At 36.8% G+C, this 17,684-nt stretch overlaps 1 protein-coding gene across 2 annotated transcripts; it reads left to right on the top strand.

The window, feature by feature from the left end:
* Positions 1-1,078: 1,078 nt before the first annotated feature.
* Positions 1,079-16,790, top strand: sh3d21 (SH3 domain containing 21). 2 transcript variants are annotated; one of them, XM_026914137.3, is made up of 17 exons: positions 1,079-1,313; positions 2,719-2,876; positions 2,970-3,027; positions 3,312-3,424; positions 4,060-4,150; positions 4,278-4,324; positions 4,403-4,445; positions 4,901-4,995; positions 5,891-5,989; positions 6,337-6,382; positions 9,140-9,202; positions 9,406-9,523; positions 10,654-10,813; positions 12,343-12,426; positions 13,242-13,348; positions 13,469-13,532; positions 15,397-16,790. In XM_026914137.3, exons 1-17 carry the CDS (start codon positions 1,310-1,312, stop codon positions 15,427-15,429), a joined length of 1,383 nt encoding a protein of 460 aa, XP_026769938.3. In that variant the 5' UTR covers positions 1,079-1,309; the 3' UTR covers positions 15,430-16,790. The 2 variants fall into 2 exon arrangements, with proteins under 2 accessions (XP_026769938.3, XP_026769937.3); XM_026914136.3 differs by having other exon boundaries at positions 1,081-1,313; positions 13,161-13,348.
* Positions 16,791-17,684: the final 894 nt, after the last annotated feature.

Genomic DNA, 17,684 nt, shown 5'->3' with positions numbered 1-17,684 from the left:
TCCCGTATTCACTCACACCATGGGATCCACCGATCCACCTAAGCTTGTATCGTGACTGTCTTTGTGATGTGTATTGTAGATTTACTCAGCCAGCAGCTGCAATCTTTTCCTTCTATGTACCATTCTGGATTGGTTTCCCGAAGGACAAAGATAAGGACGTGCTGGTGACCCGATGATGACACAAAGGCCAATTTTTAGTAGTACAGTTTATAAATGTTCTCATACCCAGAAAACATATACAGCTTGACAAAGCAAGGGTTCAGAAGCTACTGAAAAGAAGCTTTCAGCACATGAAAATCGCTTGAATGATGATAGATGTATACACCTCTGAAAATCAGCATATAAGGCTTCACTGGAAACTTCAAATCCATCGAATGTAAGGATATACTGTATAAAGGAATGAGCAGAGAACTCCTTGAGCAGGTTTAGACATGGTACAAAGTACTGACTTATAGGACTGCCCTTATATTACATATTAGTTCATATACTGCCAATGCACACAGTGTTGTGCCAAGTACAATGCAGATTTCTCAGTTACATAATTGTTTAGCAGTGTGTCGAAATCATGCATAACAGAAAGATAATATACAATACACACAATTATATCAGTACTGTATGAACTATGATGCAATCTTTCAGTTTCTGTTTATGCCTTAGGTAGATTAGTGTTGGGGATTAAAATAGATTTTGTTTTAATTACATCTACAAGGTTCCTGAGTCATAAATGCCAAAATGACAGTTTATTAGTGGATTTTCCAGTTTTTTTTGCTCCATGAACAAAACTCCTTCCCTGACAAAGCCCTTGAGTGTTTCACTGAAATACAGTCAGCTCTTAGATTCAGTCCAGCAAAACTAAGAATGTATTTGACAACATTTAGTGAATACTGAGGGTGACACTGACACAGACCTCAAAAACACAGGTAGACTTATTATATCATGCTTCAACTCCTGCTTCTTTAGCTCTTGCTGTATGTACTTCATACACTCATTCCAACAGAAACCTGTTTCACCTGTTTGTCTCTCTTCCCTAATCTCTCTCTCTCTCATTCTCTCTCTCTCTCTCTCTCTCTCTCTCTCTTTCTCCGTTGTGCATATACACATACACAATCACGTCTTCTAGCTTGTCATGACTAGCTAAGAAGACTGCCTCAGAGTTAATATTTGACTAAAGAAAGCAGGACTCAGGCTGCCTTTGCTGTGTTTGTGTATCTTGTGCTATTGGCATTAGCAATTTGACAACACACAGAGTTCTTCCAGTTCCAGAGTCTACTGACGCGAAACACGAGGACTGACCAAAACATTCGCAGCAATGGGTAAGTCTCTGCACTTTTATGGGAGGAATTCTTTAAAAGCAGGTTCTGCTTGTGTTTGAATAGAGTGCTACAGTTTTTTTTAATAGGTGATCCATGGACATTGGGTCAGTAAAGTATGTAAGACAGCTAAGGAACAGATTTTGTGGTGATTTTTACACAAACAGATTGTTACAGAGGTTATAGATATTAAGCTTGACATCAGGCAGATTTTAAGGTTGATGGAAGATGGAGAGCTCTACTTTTTTTTTAAAATATGTGACAACACTATTAAAACAGAACTGATCAATTATGTGTTATCATGTGGAAATATAAGTATTGATATCAATAACAAGTTTTTAATCTGTTTCTGTGTTCAGGTAAGATAATTTTCTGTGTTGAAGGATTTTAGGTAATTACACTTGGCTGGACAATTTGCAGTTTTCCTTGTTTGTCAGTTTTGTCAAAATAATCAAACTATAAATAATAACCAATGAATTAACAATGTACACACACAACAGTTAACAAGTGCCTTGAACATAACATAAACATCTGAAATAAAAGCATTTCTCTATGAAGTAGTGTGTGATTTAATTTCATACTTTTATTACCACCATTATGCCACACAATGAGTTAGAGTTGAATAATATTATGGTACCAGGACTCAGGATCTCTAGTTCATATAAACCTATTTAAGTCCTGTCAGAACATTTCAGACCAAAACTATCTTTAATTCAAAAAAAAAAAACAAACCCTGCCTTTAGTTTGGGACGTGTTTGTGAGTAGATTACGTCTACTTTTAGTTCTGATCTATGGAAGTAGAACACATTAAAGTACTGTGATGATCAGATTGTTGACTTCGTCCTAACTTCTTCCCGACTTTCCCCTCTCCAAGTGACTCTCTAAGAGCGGATATTTCCCTATTATGACTTCGGTTTATTCAAATGGCAGCAGATAAGACACTTGCTATACGGTAAAGTTGATTTACATGGATAAAAACTGCCTGTAAAGTCTTTTCAGTAAAGATTACAGCTAGTGCAGTCAAGTCCAGAGTGAAACTCCACCTGGATTTACATGCCACATACCACATACCTTCTGGCCTGTTGAAACACATTGCTTTGCAAGCTAAATCACTACCTAAAGCTACTCATTTGAGACAGACCTGTTTTGATTTGGCTGAATGCATAATAAGATAGCATTATTTAATACACTGGTGCACAGGTATAACTGAAAAGCATGTTTAACACATTGACTGAGGCATTAACTAGGCAGCAAAAATGTTTTTTTATTTTTAGCACAGCAGCAATTGTGGGAAAGACATCAGCACTGAACATGGCAATAAATAAGCTTTAGCAACATGCGAAGTTAAACTGTTAGTAACTCCATTGATATACTGAATGTAAAATCTCTATGTCCCTGTCTATGTCAGAGGTGCTGGTTCTGTTAGACTTCGAGGGAACGATGGGGGATGAGATAACAGTGCGTGCGGGCGATGTGGTGAAGAATGTGACAGTGTCCAGTGAAGAGGGCTGGCTGGAAGGAGAGCTCCGGGGAAAGAGAGGCATCTTCCCTGCTAATTTCGTCAAGGTCTGATCTGTTTTCTTTTGTGTCTTTGAAATTTTAAACTCACAGACACTTTTTGAGTCCTTCCGTGCTAACTTTCAGTTTCTGCCAATACAGGAGGTGCCTGTTTACTTGAAAGGAGACAGTAAGAGGGAGCCACGAAGCCTGAGGAAAAGTATGTACTTTTTTTTTAAGTATCTTTTCCTGTACAGCGCCAACAAAACAATTAAGCATTTAGTAGGTCAGAAACTGTATGACTGACAGCATGATAAACAGAAGCACGGTTTCATTTAGACCACATCCTTTCACAACAGCCAAGTGAGTGTTACTTATGAATGCATAAACAGTTCCATAAATAAAGAATTAAAATATCATGTGACAAGCCATTTCTGTTTTTTTATCTGCTTGACAGAGTGTTAGACTTTCTCTAGCTGGTTATAATTTCTCTTATCATTTCAGCAACGATGATGAAGGAGCAGTGCAGGAAATGTGAAGTGACTTATGCCTACACACCAGTGCAACAAGATGAGCTCGAGCTAGCTGTTGGAGAGACCATAGAGATCATCAAAGAGGTAGTGTTGAACATGCTTCTCACAAACTTCATCTTTAACAATGTCCTTTAGTAAAGGATTATTCATAATTCGTACTTTACTATTTTATCATCTCTTACAGTCTGTCTATCACAATGGCAATGTGATTGCATGTAATCAAGTCACTAAATAACTGCTTCAAATTAGCATCTGTATTCATTAAATCTTCAATAACCACTTTATCCTTTATTGGTCTGAGTCATGGTGGATCTGGAGCATCGAGCGCATGAGGCAGGAAGTCACCCTAGATAGGACTCCAGTCTATCACGGGGCACCATGCACACACACACACACACACACACACACACACACAAGCACTTAGCACCAATGTACCATAGCCATTCCATCTACCACCTCTGCTACCACAAGCACCTAACACTGTTTTCATGAGGTGGGAGGAAACTGGAGAACCTGAAGGAAACCCTCCAGGAGAGCATGTGAAACTCTGCACAGTAACTTTAGTACAGGATTAAACCAGGGACCCTGGAGCTGTGATGTGGCGATATCACCCTCTGTAGCGCTGTTAGCATGTGTAAATGTTGAGATTTGCTGGTACAATTGAGTAATATTACTGTTTTTTAATGGCTTTCGTGACTTGCCTGTGAATCTGCTCACAGATTGAAGACGGATGGTGGATGGGGAAAAAAGATGGAAAAATCGGAGCTTTTCCATCAAACTTTGTGAAAGAAATTTTTGTCTATCCAAAAGGTATGGTTATAGTTTTTGACATTATATGTAGTATGTCGTAGTAATTTGTTATATATTTCAATCAAATTAATAAAGAAATGTAAGAAGCTGCTACAGTGCGTGTCCCTAAAGCATTTTTTATGTGCAGATGTGAAGACCAGAGCTAAACTCTCTGAGGCCCTCTTCATTAAAGAGGTATAGCACACTCTAGCACTGTCCAGAAGAAAGTGTGGTACTGAGACAAGTTTAACTGATCTGTCCGTTTCTTTACAGGGAGCACAACAGCAGAGAGCAAGCATACGTAAAAAGACAAACAGTAAGTAGATCAGGTACATACGCAAAATGCCAGCTAGTTTTTGAGATTTTAATATAACCCTGTTGGACCTGTTCTGATGACTTAATCATTAAAGCATGAAAAGTGTAGCTGTATTGTGTGAGCACGTGCACATGTGATCATAGATGTTTTCTGAAAACTGTTGGGTGGTGCTTCCTGGGATTTCCCTAAATTAATGCATACCATGGGGATGTTAGCTTGAACCGTCACACCGTCATATTTATAATCTAGTTGTTATGAACCAGTGCTTGTGAAGGTTCTGATGTTCGATCTCGATCCTGTGCAGATAGAGATTGCATGTGATGCATTATATCTGCCTCCATTCACCCTGCTTCTAATAACTAACAAGCCATACATTTAAAGCAACTGGTTTGGTGTACCATCACAATGTTGACCAGCTTGACGCACTAGACATTCCTGTTTGTGTTGTTTTACAGTAAAAGAATGTTGCCAAGTGATGTTTGACTACACAGCCAATGCTGAGGATGAACTAGATCTAAAGAAGGGGGACATTGTCACCATCATCAACAAGGTCTGACATCTGAGTTACAGCACTGTGCAAAAGTCTTAGGCACCCTATATTGTTTAGTACAAACTTTGTTATAGATGTTTATTTTCTGACTTCTACATTATTGATTCAGTACAAAACCATTTTAGATTCCAAACATTAGTTTTCCAGCACAAAATGAAACGTTAGAGAAAAATGTTTGTATGTCAGTAAAGAAAGCAGCAGATTCCATAAGAGACACTTTTCAGATAAAAACATAATGAAGGCTGCTGGGTTTCGCTGCAGAAATAAGAAGCGAGTCGACAGTCAAAGTCTCCAGAAGAACTGTGGCTGCTTCTGCAAGATGCTCAGTAACACTTCCAGCTCATTTCCTTATAAAACTGCACACACTGCACCTCAGATACTGCTTTATTTATTTAAAGTGAAGGATCGTCACATTAAATACTGACTTTGTTTCATTTATTACTGTTTACTGCTCTTTATAGGATTTTTTAAATGTAGAAACATTTAATTTCATTATTTCTGAAGGCGTCTTTACTCTACAGCATTTCTTTACATGTGCCTAAGACTTTTGCACAGAACTGTATATATATAAATATAATATCCCACCATTTGACAAGTGCCATTGTAACGAGATAATCAATGTTATTCACTTCACCTGTCAGTGTCAGTTTTAATGTTATGGCTGATCAGTGTGTGTGTGTGTGTGTGTGTGTATATATATATATATATATATATATATGTATGTTTGCAAGAATTTATTTACATTTTTTATCAACATTAATTAACATTCTTATTACCCAATGGACTCCTTCAGTATTGACAACAGACTGTTTCTTCATTCATTTGCGCCTCCGTATTTCCAGAGAAACTGCGTCTGACCGAGCTTTGCTTTTTATTCTCTTCTTCTATGCTGAAGGTCAATGATGATGAGGGATGGTGGGAAGGCGAAGTGAATGGCCGAAGGGGCTTCTTCCCTGACAACTTCGTCATGATAATCCCAATGGAAGCTCTGCAAGTGAGTGGGTGGAGAAGTTCTCAGACTGTGTTCTGTGTGGGAAAACGGGAGACTATCAACATTGTTTATGAGCTTTTACGAACGTTTGTAGCTTACTTCAGTAGACTAATTCATTTATACATTACATTTTAATGCAGGTAAAAGATAGCATGCCACTTGTTTGTGTTCCTACAGTTAACTTTACTGTGATTGCAGTTTTTCCTGTTATTTTAAACTTGTTTAATGGGAATGAATCAGAGACATCCGTTATAAGGAAAGCGGAAGTCAGTAACAAAATGTTTCCACTATGGAAAGAGCATTAAACCAAAATAGTCTCTAAATCCATCTTGCTGTATTTCCCTTGTTAGGAAAAAAGCCAACCACCACAAAGACGTGGCACAGAAAAGCATTCAGGTAAGACAACTGCCACACTTCTAAACAGCTGCTCTGGAAGCACTTGTACTCATGGAGGATTTTTTTTTCTGGAGTTAGATGTTTTCATGTAGAAGTGATCTTAATGTTGAAGACTGAGTCATGTTGAGCTGTGTGTCAAGAAATAAATCTACTTCTCACAGGGTTGGCTGTCATTTTATGGCATATAGAATATATCTTTTTTACGGTGAGGCAAAACAATTGTCAATGACACGCTTAGAATGGATGTTAATGTACTTCAGCAGTGTCTTTGCATGAGTTTAGTGCTTTATTCAGCACACACTGTGTGAAATTTAGATTTCACTCAGTTTCATTTATGTTATATAATACAATATTAACTAATATAATATCCAGAAAACACATACTTTATATTTTAGTATGAAATAACTGCAAAATCAGTTGCTACATAAAATTAGGACAATCGAAAATATACAGAAGTACATAAACATAAACATGAACTCAAACTTGATCATCACTCAATTACTCACTCATTTGTTGCTGAGTTGAGGAGCCAGTAACCATTAAAGCATTATTTATAGTTACATAGATCTTTGCTTCTGTTAATTTTTATGCTCTAAGGCATTAAAAGTTACCTAAAAGGTAGGTAATTTTCTGAAAAGGATTAATTACCACATCGTGTATGATTCAGTGACTAGGCTTACCTATATCTCAGTCTTGAGCACAGTGTTAAGGATGCTCTGTAATCACACTCTTGGAGCAGATATGTCTTTTTTATAGATGCACACTAACGCTATTTACAACAACACCTTCAGCATAAATATCGGCTCTGCACTCTTTAAGACACAAGCCAAAGTTTAGTTTAACATAATATTTCTTAAGACACCTGACAAACTGTACAGAACTGGCAGTTTGTCGAAAAAAGGATGTGAAATGCTCTTCGACAGCCGGCACAACATGTACAGGAAGTGGCTTTTTTTAAGCTTACAAAAATCGCTAAGAACACCTGTGGCTTCTGAAGTTGTTTTTCTACTCATTACATTTGAAAAAGCAAGCCTTCAAAAAAGCTTATGCACAATGAACAATGTGTCTACATTAACCTATATTTCAAATCAAAATATTCCCCTTTTTTTTTTTTTACAATTATTTCTGGAACCTGGCAACTGTAAACAAACCAGCGTTTCCTGCGTTCTTATAAAATCTGAACATCTTTGCTGAAGTAGTTAACAGACACCCACAGGATAGCTACAGTGACGACAGTTTGACAGGAAGTCGTAGGCCTGTCTGAGCTCGTATTATCTGAGTATAGGGAAGAAGAACGAAGCATTTACAGGCGTCTTTATGTTTAGAACGTCAGGGCAGATGCTGGAACTGAGACTTTGATTTCTTTGAGAGGGTATGTACAGTCTGATTTACTGTAAGGTATTTCTCTATTTTATTTCAATGCCTAGCTGGAGCGTGCTCTGTGCTTCTAAATTGTATTTAATAAGCGCTGATATTGTACGGATAAGTCTAACTAACCTGCTTTGAGTAGAAAACGGATGGTGTGAAGTACTTCCATGACATTTCTGCATTTAACCTGAATGTATCTCTGGATACATGGATTTTACTTTACTTTTGTCTATTATAATTCATTATTTGACTAGATTTTGCAATAACATATTGTAAAATATACAAATGTTTCAACATTCGTGATAATGCCATGTGGTGTACTGCGCTGTTGAGATGATGAATAATCACTTGTGCATGCTTATCAAGCACCATTCATATTTACATAGATTTAAAAAGAAATTGAAAGTGAATCATGTACTGTAACTTTAATTATTCATTACAAGTAAGCTGTGGCGGTACTTTATTACTTTAATGTAATGTAAAGTTTTTAATATAAAGTTGAAACTAATAATCATCATCAGTCCCGACCAATCCAAACTGATTATGGAGCTTATTCTTAAACAAAGACACATTTCTGTAATTTATAGAAATATATATATATATATAATCGCCATAATCAAGTAGAAGAACAGTGTATTTCACCACATAGTACTAAAATAACTAATGGCCCTCAGGTAACATATTCAAGGAATTATCAATGACAAATGAATTGAAATACTTCATGAGGCAGTGTTAGAGTGTGGCTAAACTGCTTAAAAGATCACAAATAATTATGAGCACAGTCACAAAGCTTTATGAATGTGGCAAGTATCACATAGATTCCTTAAGTAATTTCACCTTTCCAGTCTTCTTTCTTTGCAGAAAAGGTGCTAGCATTTGAATAAAATATTGAATGCAAGTGAACAGAGAATGCGAAATTCTCCATTGGCTCTACACAGGCTATCATTAAACCACTACAAATCATTCCTCAGTTAGTTTCCCAGGCTGTTTCTTTAAAACAAACTCATCCGTTTAATCTCCCAGGACCTGTGAGTAGACGTCCCAGTGGCCCCACTCTGGAACCATTTATTACCCAAATAGTTAATACTATTTGGTGCTAATAAGCTTGAAGATGAATAACTGAATCATTAAATGGGATTTTAAAGGGTTAAGGTACAAATGAGCATACACAGGAAACAGTGCGCCACTTCCTCGGTCAGGCACTCTGACATTCCCATGCTATTTGGAGACCTCTCTTACTCAATCCATGTCATTTTGAGAATGCTCTAAAACATTTATTTTTGCAGTTTAATGCTGTTTGAAAATATGTAAAGCTGTCTATGGAGTCGATGCTTAATTGTGCTATCATGCAACCTTTTTCACACTAGCATCTCTCTTTTGGTGTGACAGTAAATCAAGCTTCTGGAATGGATAGAAGGAGCACTGAAGCAAACACAAAGACAGAAACCAAAGGTAAGAGAAGAAAAGCTTGGAAGAAATTTATGCTTGTGTTGATAATTCCATTTAAATTGAACAGTGATTATAAAGTTTAAACTTGCCATATCTACTCATTTACTGCCCACACAGCCTTTAGATAATTGTCTCCAAATGGATATACTACATTTTGTTCAGACGTTGCTTAGAAAAGCAATCAGATCATTTATTTCTGTGTGCAGAAGAGAAGTCAGAAGCTAAAGATCTCAGGTGTGATGTTCCTGGTAAAATAAAGCTGCCTGGTTTCTTCAAAGCTTCACCACCTCCAGTTAAAGACAAACCACAGAAGCTTGCATCCAAGTAAGTCAACATATATAACAAACTTATATTTATATCAACTTAGATTTCCTCTTTGCATTTGTCCTTTTGGAAATGTTATACTTATAAACTAGTCAATATGTAAAACCTCTAAGATTTATAGATTTATTTTAGCTTCCTTGACTTGCGTTGTATTAAAGGTGTTGAACCAGAGGACATGGGCTAAACGCCAGGCCCACAGAAGAGCCAAATGGAGTTAAATAGAAACTAGAGGAATCTGCAAATAAACAAGAATAAGCAGCTTGTTTTGGATATGTGTTCATATATAACGTGAGTGTCTGTGAGCTCATGTACGCAGAAGAGGGTAGTGCTTTCTTCCAAGTGTGTTAGGAAGCATCAGCAGCAGTTTGAAAAGATGCAGTATCTGTCTGCACGTGTCCTGGAGGAACCACGTTAGCCTCCATCCTCCCCAGTGGGTAGTTTTCGTATGATAGGGGGGCTGGTGAGGGGGAATAGTGACTGAAGCTACCAAGCTGGGGGAGAAAATGGGGGAGAATCCAAACATAATGTTAAACAATGTGATTTAAAACAAAGGTTACTAGCACATTTCATTACTAAAACAGGTGTTATGGATGAAGTAACCAACAAAACTATTTCTCATTGTCTGCCGTACAAGTCCCTGTGAATGAGTTGTTGCTATTGAAACAAGAGCACGTTAGAATGAGTGCATTAATATAAAACTGTGATTTGAATTATTTTTCTATTAGAACTATTACCAGCGCTGAAGTAATTTAATCAACTGCTTCTGACAAATCAGGATCTACAACTCAACAGCACTGTGTTATAAGAATATTTAAAAAGGAAACATCTTAAAATAGTGTTGTAGAAGGAGCTGGTGTTCAGAATGGGAAGCTCTGGGTTGGTTGAGCAGGACATTTACTTCATCACTGCAGGTCAGAACAAAAAGATTAATGGCACAGGCAGAATCCACACACCTTAGATCATTCGAAGAAAACTCCGCAGATTTTATGATAATTTTTCTGGTGTTCTGGTGTGTCCAGTTTTACCACTTTGTGTACACCTACAACACAGGTGGAGGTACGTCACAGCATGTGGGAAACTTCCAAATCCACACAGTTTTTTAAACAACGATACACTTTCTTTTTTTTTAGGCCGAGTGATGACCAGCCTCCCATCTCACCGAAACTCACAGACAGTAAGCCTAAAGATTCAGACCAGTTTGATGGCATTGACGTGTCTTCTGCTAAACTCAACCATCCCACAGCCAACAGGGCCAAACCTCCACAGAGGAGACTACCATCACACACACCTGTAAGCCTTTCCTGTACACGTTACTACTGTCATTTTTCCCCGGATTAATCAGGTGTGTTAGGGTCAATAATTCAAATCAGTTCAGCACACTTTGTTCTCAGGACAGTGCTACTATTCAGTGTTACTTGAGATGTGAGAATGTTTGGCCAGCGAGGACAGGATGACTGTTAGATTCATTTGGAGTTTGTCGATATCCAGTACAGCATTCAGAACAGCAGGAAAGCCAATTTCATATGTCACCGTTACAGTTAAGAGACATTACTAGCCATTATTAATGAAAGTCTAATCAGATTTTTTAAAAATATTTTTGGGTTGTCTGTGTGTCCATGCATCCATCAGAGATTCTCGTTAGTGCGATATCTCAAAAATGAGCGGTTGAACGTTTGTAGCATTTATATGAAACTGTCATTGTAACCAGCAGATGAACAGATTAGCTTTTGGAATTGATCCAGACAGCGTCAAGGTCACAGCAACGTCAAATGCCTGAAATAGATTTTCTTCAATAGCTGCCTATCTGTTTGTCATGCAGAGAGTTACTCACACATTCATGTTTAGGAACCTAAGGCCCAGAAAGAGCATCAGTGTCAATATCACTGGCGACAAGTTCTACTTGTTTTTAGATGAAAGCTGTGCTGATACCCTTCAGTTTGTTCTGAAGAATAGACAACAGCATGAGATAGAGGTAGAGGTAGAGAGAGCGATTGAGAGAGAGAGAGAGAGAGAGAGAGAGACTACAATAATAAGTGCAGTGAGTGAAATATTTAATATCATTATATTAATAATTATACTAATGTAAGTTACCAGATACATTAATGCATTAATTGACTAATAATTGACTGCTTTACTTTAATAGCTGGTTAGTTAAATTATCAGCTACTACTGTGTACATGGTTTCTTGATTTGGTTTGTTTTCTCACTTGGATTTATTATAGAAATATATATATATATTATATGTATTATATATGTATTACGAGTGTACATTTATGAATCTAAAATAATTTTACATCAATAACAAACCATGCAATTAGGCTATATTGTGGTGTGTTTAATGTACAGCAACTGGATTGCTAGAATCATGGTTTCTGATGTCACACCTATTTTCTGCAATTGTCACTGACATTTCAAAACATAAATCATTTTTTGTGCAGTGGACATCTGCCTTTAATCTTAAAAACTAAAAGAACCATTGAAAGGATGGTTAAGTTTTACATATATGAATGTAGTTACACTTGTGGGTACGAGACCCACATGACTTATATTTTCCATCTGATATATTATCTTAAAACATATGCGGTCGTATAGGTGGTAAGTCTGATTTAACCACCAATTGCCTAGCGTTCAGTGGACGTTAAGTAGATGTCAGGTCTGCACACTACTATAGGAGGCTCTTTAAACATTGGGACATTGAGAATATCAATGAGAACAATATTGAGAACATATAAAATCTTTTGCTAATGGAGAGGACTTTATCATACGCTTATAACTGCAAGCGTAAAGCCTGTCGATTAATCCTTTATTTTTCTCCGAAGGCATTTAGTGACACCAACCAAATCGAGGCATCAGCACCAACAGAAACAGATGGAGCTGATAAAACACTTCCAGTTCCTCCCAAGGTTGGAAATCACAATTTTCATTTATAACAGGAAATCTATTGCGCAAAGACAAAATGATTATGACTACGTATAAAATATGATAATCTAACAACCAAAAAGTGGAGTATAATAAATTATCCAGTTTTTTGAGAACATTTTCAGCTGAAAATGTTTTGGTGGACTCATACCATGGAGCATGGAGTTCAAAACACCTGTGTGAATGTCGACTGGCTCATCTGTCATTTTTATTACTAAAAAAGACAGCTCTTTTGGCATATAGCGGACATGTTCCAGAATACTCCGATGTTAAATTGTGGAGCTCTTATGCAAAATACTTAATGGTGGTCAGGTCTGATACTGTCTATTTTTGTCTATTTTTTGTTATTTTTCATCTTACCCCTCACTGGCACCCCCTCTGCCATACAGCATCTCAGTGTAGTTTTACTATGACAGTGCATCTGCTTATATCAAATGCCATAAGAGCTGGGAAAGTACTAATTTATTTGGTTAGGATAATTAAATATAGTGATAGAAATACTGATTTTTCTACTTTTCTGATTTTTGGTATGATTGTTTTGTAAGTAATGCAGCCTGTTTTGCATATACTACTAGACATGTAATCTTGTCCAAGTCATTATCTATGCCAGATATTACTATTTCTACCACTGATTTTTCAGGGTATATTATGATCACACTTTTATACTGTTGCATCCCTAATTATAATCAATAAAAAACAAAAACATTATGTCTTGCAGGCCACAGGAAATAATTTACCACTGAACAAGAAAACCTCTACTATTTTAGCGCCTCAGCATCCCACTCTGTGTGTAACTCAGACTGTGACAAAACCAGCAGAGGTCCAGGAGAAACCAACGCTGGAGCAGGTTGTAGCTGAACTGAAAGAACTGCGCATGGAAATGGAACTGTTCAAAACCCGACACAAGTGAGTATCACCTACAGACTATTCAAAGTAACCGCCAGATTTTAGTATTCTGATACCTCCCTGCAGTATATAGGTGATATGTAATAATCAAAATATAAAATACTGTTATTCTCAAAACAGTGCAGACATGAAAGAGCTGAAAGACGAGTTAAATGAGGAAAGGAACAAACGAATGAAATTACAGGTAAGTGGAGTCCTGGATTCATGTCAAAATATTTTAGATGAAAATATCATTCTGTTGTTATTACAATATTTAGAAAATATTCTTGCAAGTATTCTAGGACACTTATGATGAGCATTTATGAGCATTTATGCTCCATCAGCTATGCGACCGTTTGCCTTTTAGAGGGCAATAAGACTTTTTTTGTTGTTTAAAATGTACAGTAGTGTGTAAAAGTCTTAGACACATGCAAAGAAATGCTGTAGACAAAGACGCCTTCAAAAATAATGAAATTAAATGTTTCTACATTTAAAAAAATCCTATAAAGAGCAGTAAACAGTAATAAATGAAACAAAGTCAGTATTTAATGTGACGATCCTTCGCTTTAAATAAATAAAGCAGTATCTGAGGTGCAGTGTGTGCAGTTTTATAAGGAAATGAGCTGGAAGTGTTACTGAGCATCTTGCAGAAGCAGCCACAGTTCTTCTGGAGACTTTGACTGTCGACTCGCTTCTTATTTCTGCAGCGAAACCCAGCAGCCTTCATTCTGTTTTTATCTGAAAAGTGTCTCTTATGGAATCTGCTGCTTTCTTTACTGACATACAAACATTTTTCTGTAACGTATATATACAGTATATATATATTATTAGCAGTCTGTGATTCCTTCCACTTATGGGAAGAAGGAAGTGAGGCAGTTGAACATCTGTCACACAGGCCGAGACAGTAATCTGTTAAATGTAACTCAGATGTCAGACCTTGTTGATGATGGTGACAATGTCCCCCTTCTTTAGATCTAGTTCATCCTCAGCATTGGCTGTGTAGTCAAACATCACTTGGCAACATTCTTTTACTGTAAAACAACACAAACGGGAATGTCTAGTGCGTCAAGCTGGTCAACATTGTGATGGTACACCAAACCAGGTGCTTTAAATGTATGGCTTGTTAGTTATTAGAAGCAGGGTGAATGGAGGCAGATATAATGCATCACATGCAATCTCTATCTGCACAGGATCGAGATCGAACATCAGAACCTTCACAAGCACTGGTTCATAACAACTAGATTATAAATATGACGGTGTGACGGTTCAAGCTAACATCCCCATGGTATGCATTAATTTAGGGAAATCCCAGGAAGCACCACCCAACAGTTTTCAGAAAACATCTATGATCACATGTGCACGTGCTCACACAATACAGCTACACTTTTCATGCTTTAATGATTAAGTCATCAGAACAGGTCCAACAGGGTTATATTAAAATCTCAAAAACTAGCTGGCATTTTGCATATGTACCTGATCTACTTACTGTTTGTCTTTTTACGTATGCTTGCTCTCTGCTGTTGTGCTCCCTGTAAAGAAACGGACAGATCAGTTAAACTTGTCTCAGTACCACACTTTCTTCTGGACAGTGCTAGAGTGTGCTATACCTCTTTAATGAAGAGGGCCTCAGAGAGTTTAGCTCTGGTCTTCACATCTGCACATAAAAAATGCTTTAGGGACACGCACTGTAGCAGCTTCTTACATTTCTTTATTAATTTGATTGAAATATATAACAAATTACTACGACATACTACATATAATGTCAAAAACTATAACCATACCTTTTGGATAGACAAAAATTTCTTTCACAAAGTTTGATGGAAAAGTTTGGAGTCTAAACTGTTTTTGTACTGAATCAATAATGTATAACAAAGTTTGTACTAAAAAAAACAATTGGGTGTCTAAGACTTTTGCACAGTACTGTATATATATAATGTAGGATCGAACATTATTAATAAACATTATGAACGGAAACAGCTTATCAGGAGTGATGGTATTTTATAACAATCCCTTTTTTCTATTTGATAATTGATTATGAGTTCAGCTATTAAAATGATGACTGTTTGCAGGATGAGGTACAAGTGCTGAGGAGGCAGAAGTAACCACAACTCTGCGAACATTCGGATCGAGATTGTGGTTTTTACGCGCCGTGCTGCTCTCAGTGGAATGCTGACTCAGGATTCCCTGACACACAGTGTGAGTTAAGAGACACCACAGACTGACCTGGAGACTCACACATCTAATGGGTCTCTGAAATGCAATTATTAATAATTAAAGACATTATTCACAATTATTATATACAGCAATTATTAGCAATTAAAGATAAAAGTCCCTCTTTCATAGAACATTTCTATGACACCAAGACCGGTTTTGTTTTGTGTGCGTAACGTTGTGTTGTATGATACTCTGTGTGCTCTGAGTCCTCATGCTGTAAGTGTTCCAAAGATCATCATGTTTTATTTTCATATCTGATGTATAAAGCCCGTATTTTAAATTATATTTTATGACTTATCTTTAAATCTCATCACATCTATGAATAACTGTTTGCATTTTACCAGGTACACATATCTTTATCTTCTGTGAAACCTTTGGTGATGCTTTAAGTTTCACTCAACTAACGTTGTTTAGCACATTAGTGAACATGAACGAATCGTGAACTGTACTTCAGCATTAATACACCAGAAATACCATTAACAACTTAACGATCACCTGTATTAAATGATTTTTTTAAAATAATAAACCAAATAGTCAATGTTCATACCATTAATGATTAAACTTAAGCCCATAGTGACTAATATGAAACAACTTAATGAACATGTTTGAGATTGTTAAGTGACAAAATTCAGACGTCAGGCTGAAAAACGAGTTTTAATACTTACACCTGTAGTTCAGTTCAAGTTCTAATTAGCATTTAAGCAAACCTCAGTTAAGACTTTTGTTAACTTGCTTTGTTATTTTTACTTATGGTTTATTAATGCTGAAGTTTATAGTTTGTTAATGTTAACTAATGCATTATGTCAGTTAAGGAAACCTCGATGTATAGAATCACCAGGTTTTTTTTTAGTCCTATGTTTTCCAAGGTGGTAGATCAGTGTATTTCCTTTAAAACAAAGCACAAAAAATGATGTGCTACAGAATGATAAAAGTAATTTAAAGGCACTTTATAATTGCTAAGATGTACTTGGCTGAAAAAACCTCTGACGCTCAAATGTTATTATTACATGCTGGCTGAACCAGTGTTATATTTTCACCTGTTTCTTGCTGCGCCTCACATTGTTGTGTTAAAGTTGTGTCTATTTAATTGTGTACGCCACAAAGCTCTTTTTGAGGTTAAGGATTATGCTGTGTGCTTTTACAGAACTGCACTGTTTTTTCAGGATTTGTACTGTGACACTAGAGCTTCATTATGAAACTTGTGAATTTAAGGTGATGGAATAAAAGAGTAATGCCTGTACTGTATTGATCTAATTGTACTTTTCCAGTTCTTACCTATGTTCGATATGTTCTCTAACAAATTGGAGTTGGAGTTCCAGTTTTAATAAAAAGGCAGGTAGAACAAATCAGGAAGCTGAGACAAGGTCAAACAACAGGGTTGGGTCAGGCGCTTAGCAAACAGTATTAATGGAGCAATATCAAAAACACATAAACCAGGAAGCAAGCAAAGTCAAAACCAGAATAGCAATCACAATAATGAGCAGTCTTGGTAAAGCCAGATGCTCAGATGCTGAGCGTTTACTTCGCTAAGTTCCTGTGAATGAAAGTCCATTTTATAGTGTGTGTGTGTGTGTGTGTGTGTGTGTGAATGATTGTGAACTGGGTAGTGGATTCTGGGGCCTGTAGTCCGGGGCGGCCATGTCTGTAGGCCCAGGTGTGTTCTGTGAAGTGGAGTTTGTGGACAGAGTCGACCTGACGATGTGTATTTATAATGAGATCATATGACACTTTAATTGCACACAAGTGGAATCAATTCAACTAATTATGTGACTTCTGATAGCAGCTGCTTGCACCAGAACTAATTTAAGTGGTTTCACAGCAATGGAGCAAACACATATGAAATCACAACTACTAAGTGTTTTATTTATAAATAATTTTGCGAACTATGTGGGCTATTTTGTATAGATTTATGACATATAATCCCAGTTAAGTCCGTTTCAGTTCACTCCAAAATGTGGAAGAGTTCAGGGGGTGAGTCCATATGCAAGGCACTGTATTAGACAAAACAGAAATGATGTCCTGACAGAATAAGAAGAAATATTGCGTTTTATTACCCATTAATTCACTATAAATTATTTGCATGTAACTTATAGGACAATATCATGTGCTGTTATATTGTTCATACAGTGCACACTGAGGCACC

The sequence above is a fragment of the Pangasianodon hypophthalmus genome, chromosome 1 (genome assembly GCF_027358585.1).
Source record: "Pangasianodon hypophthalmus isolate fPanHyp1 chromosome 1, fPanHyp1.pri, whole genome shotgun sequence".
Lineage (NCBI taxonomy): Eukaryota > Metazoa > Chordata > Actinopteri > Siluriformes > Pangasiidae > Pangasianodon > Pangasianodon hypophthalmus.
The sequence above is the reverse complement of the archived record's forward strand: the minus strand, read 5'-3'. Positions and strand labels throughout refer to the sequence as shown.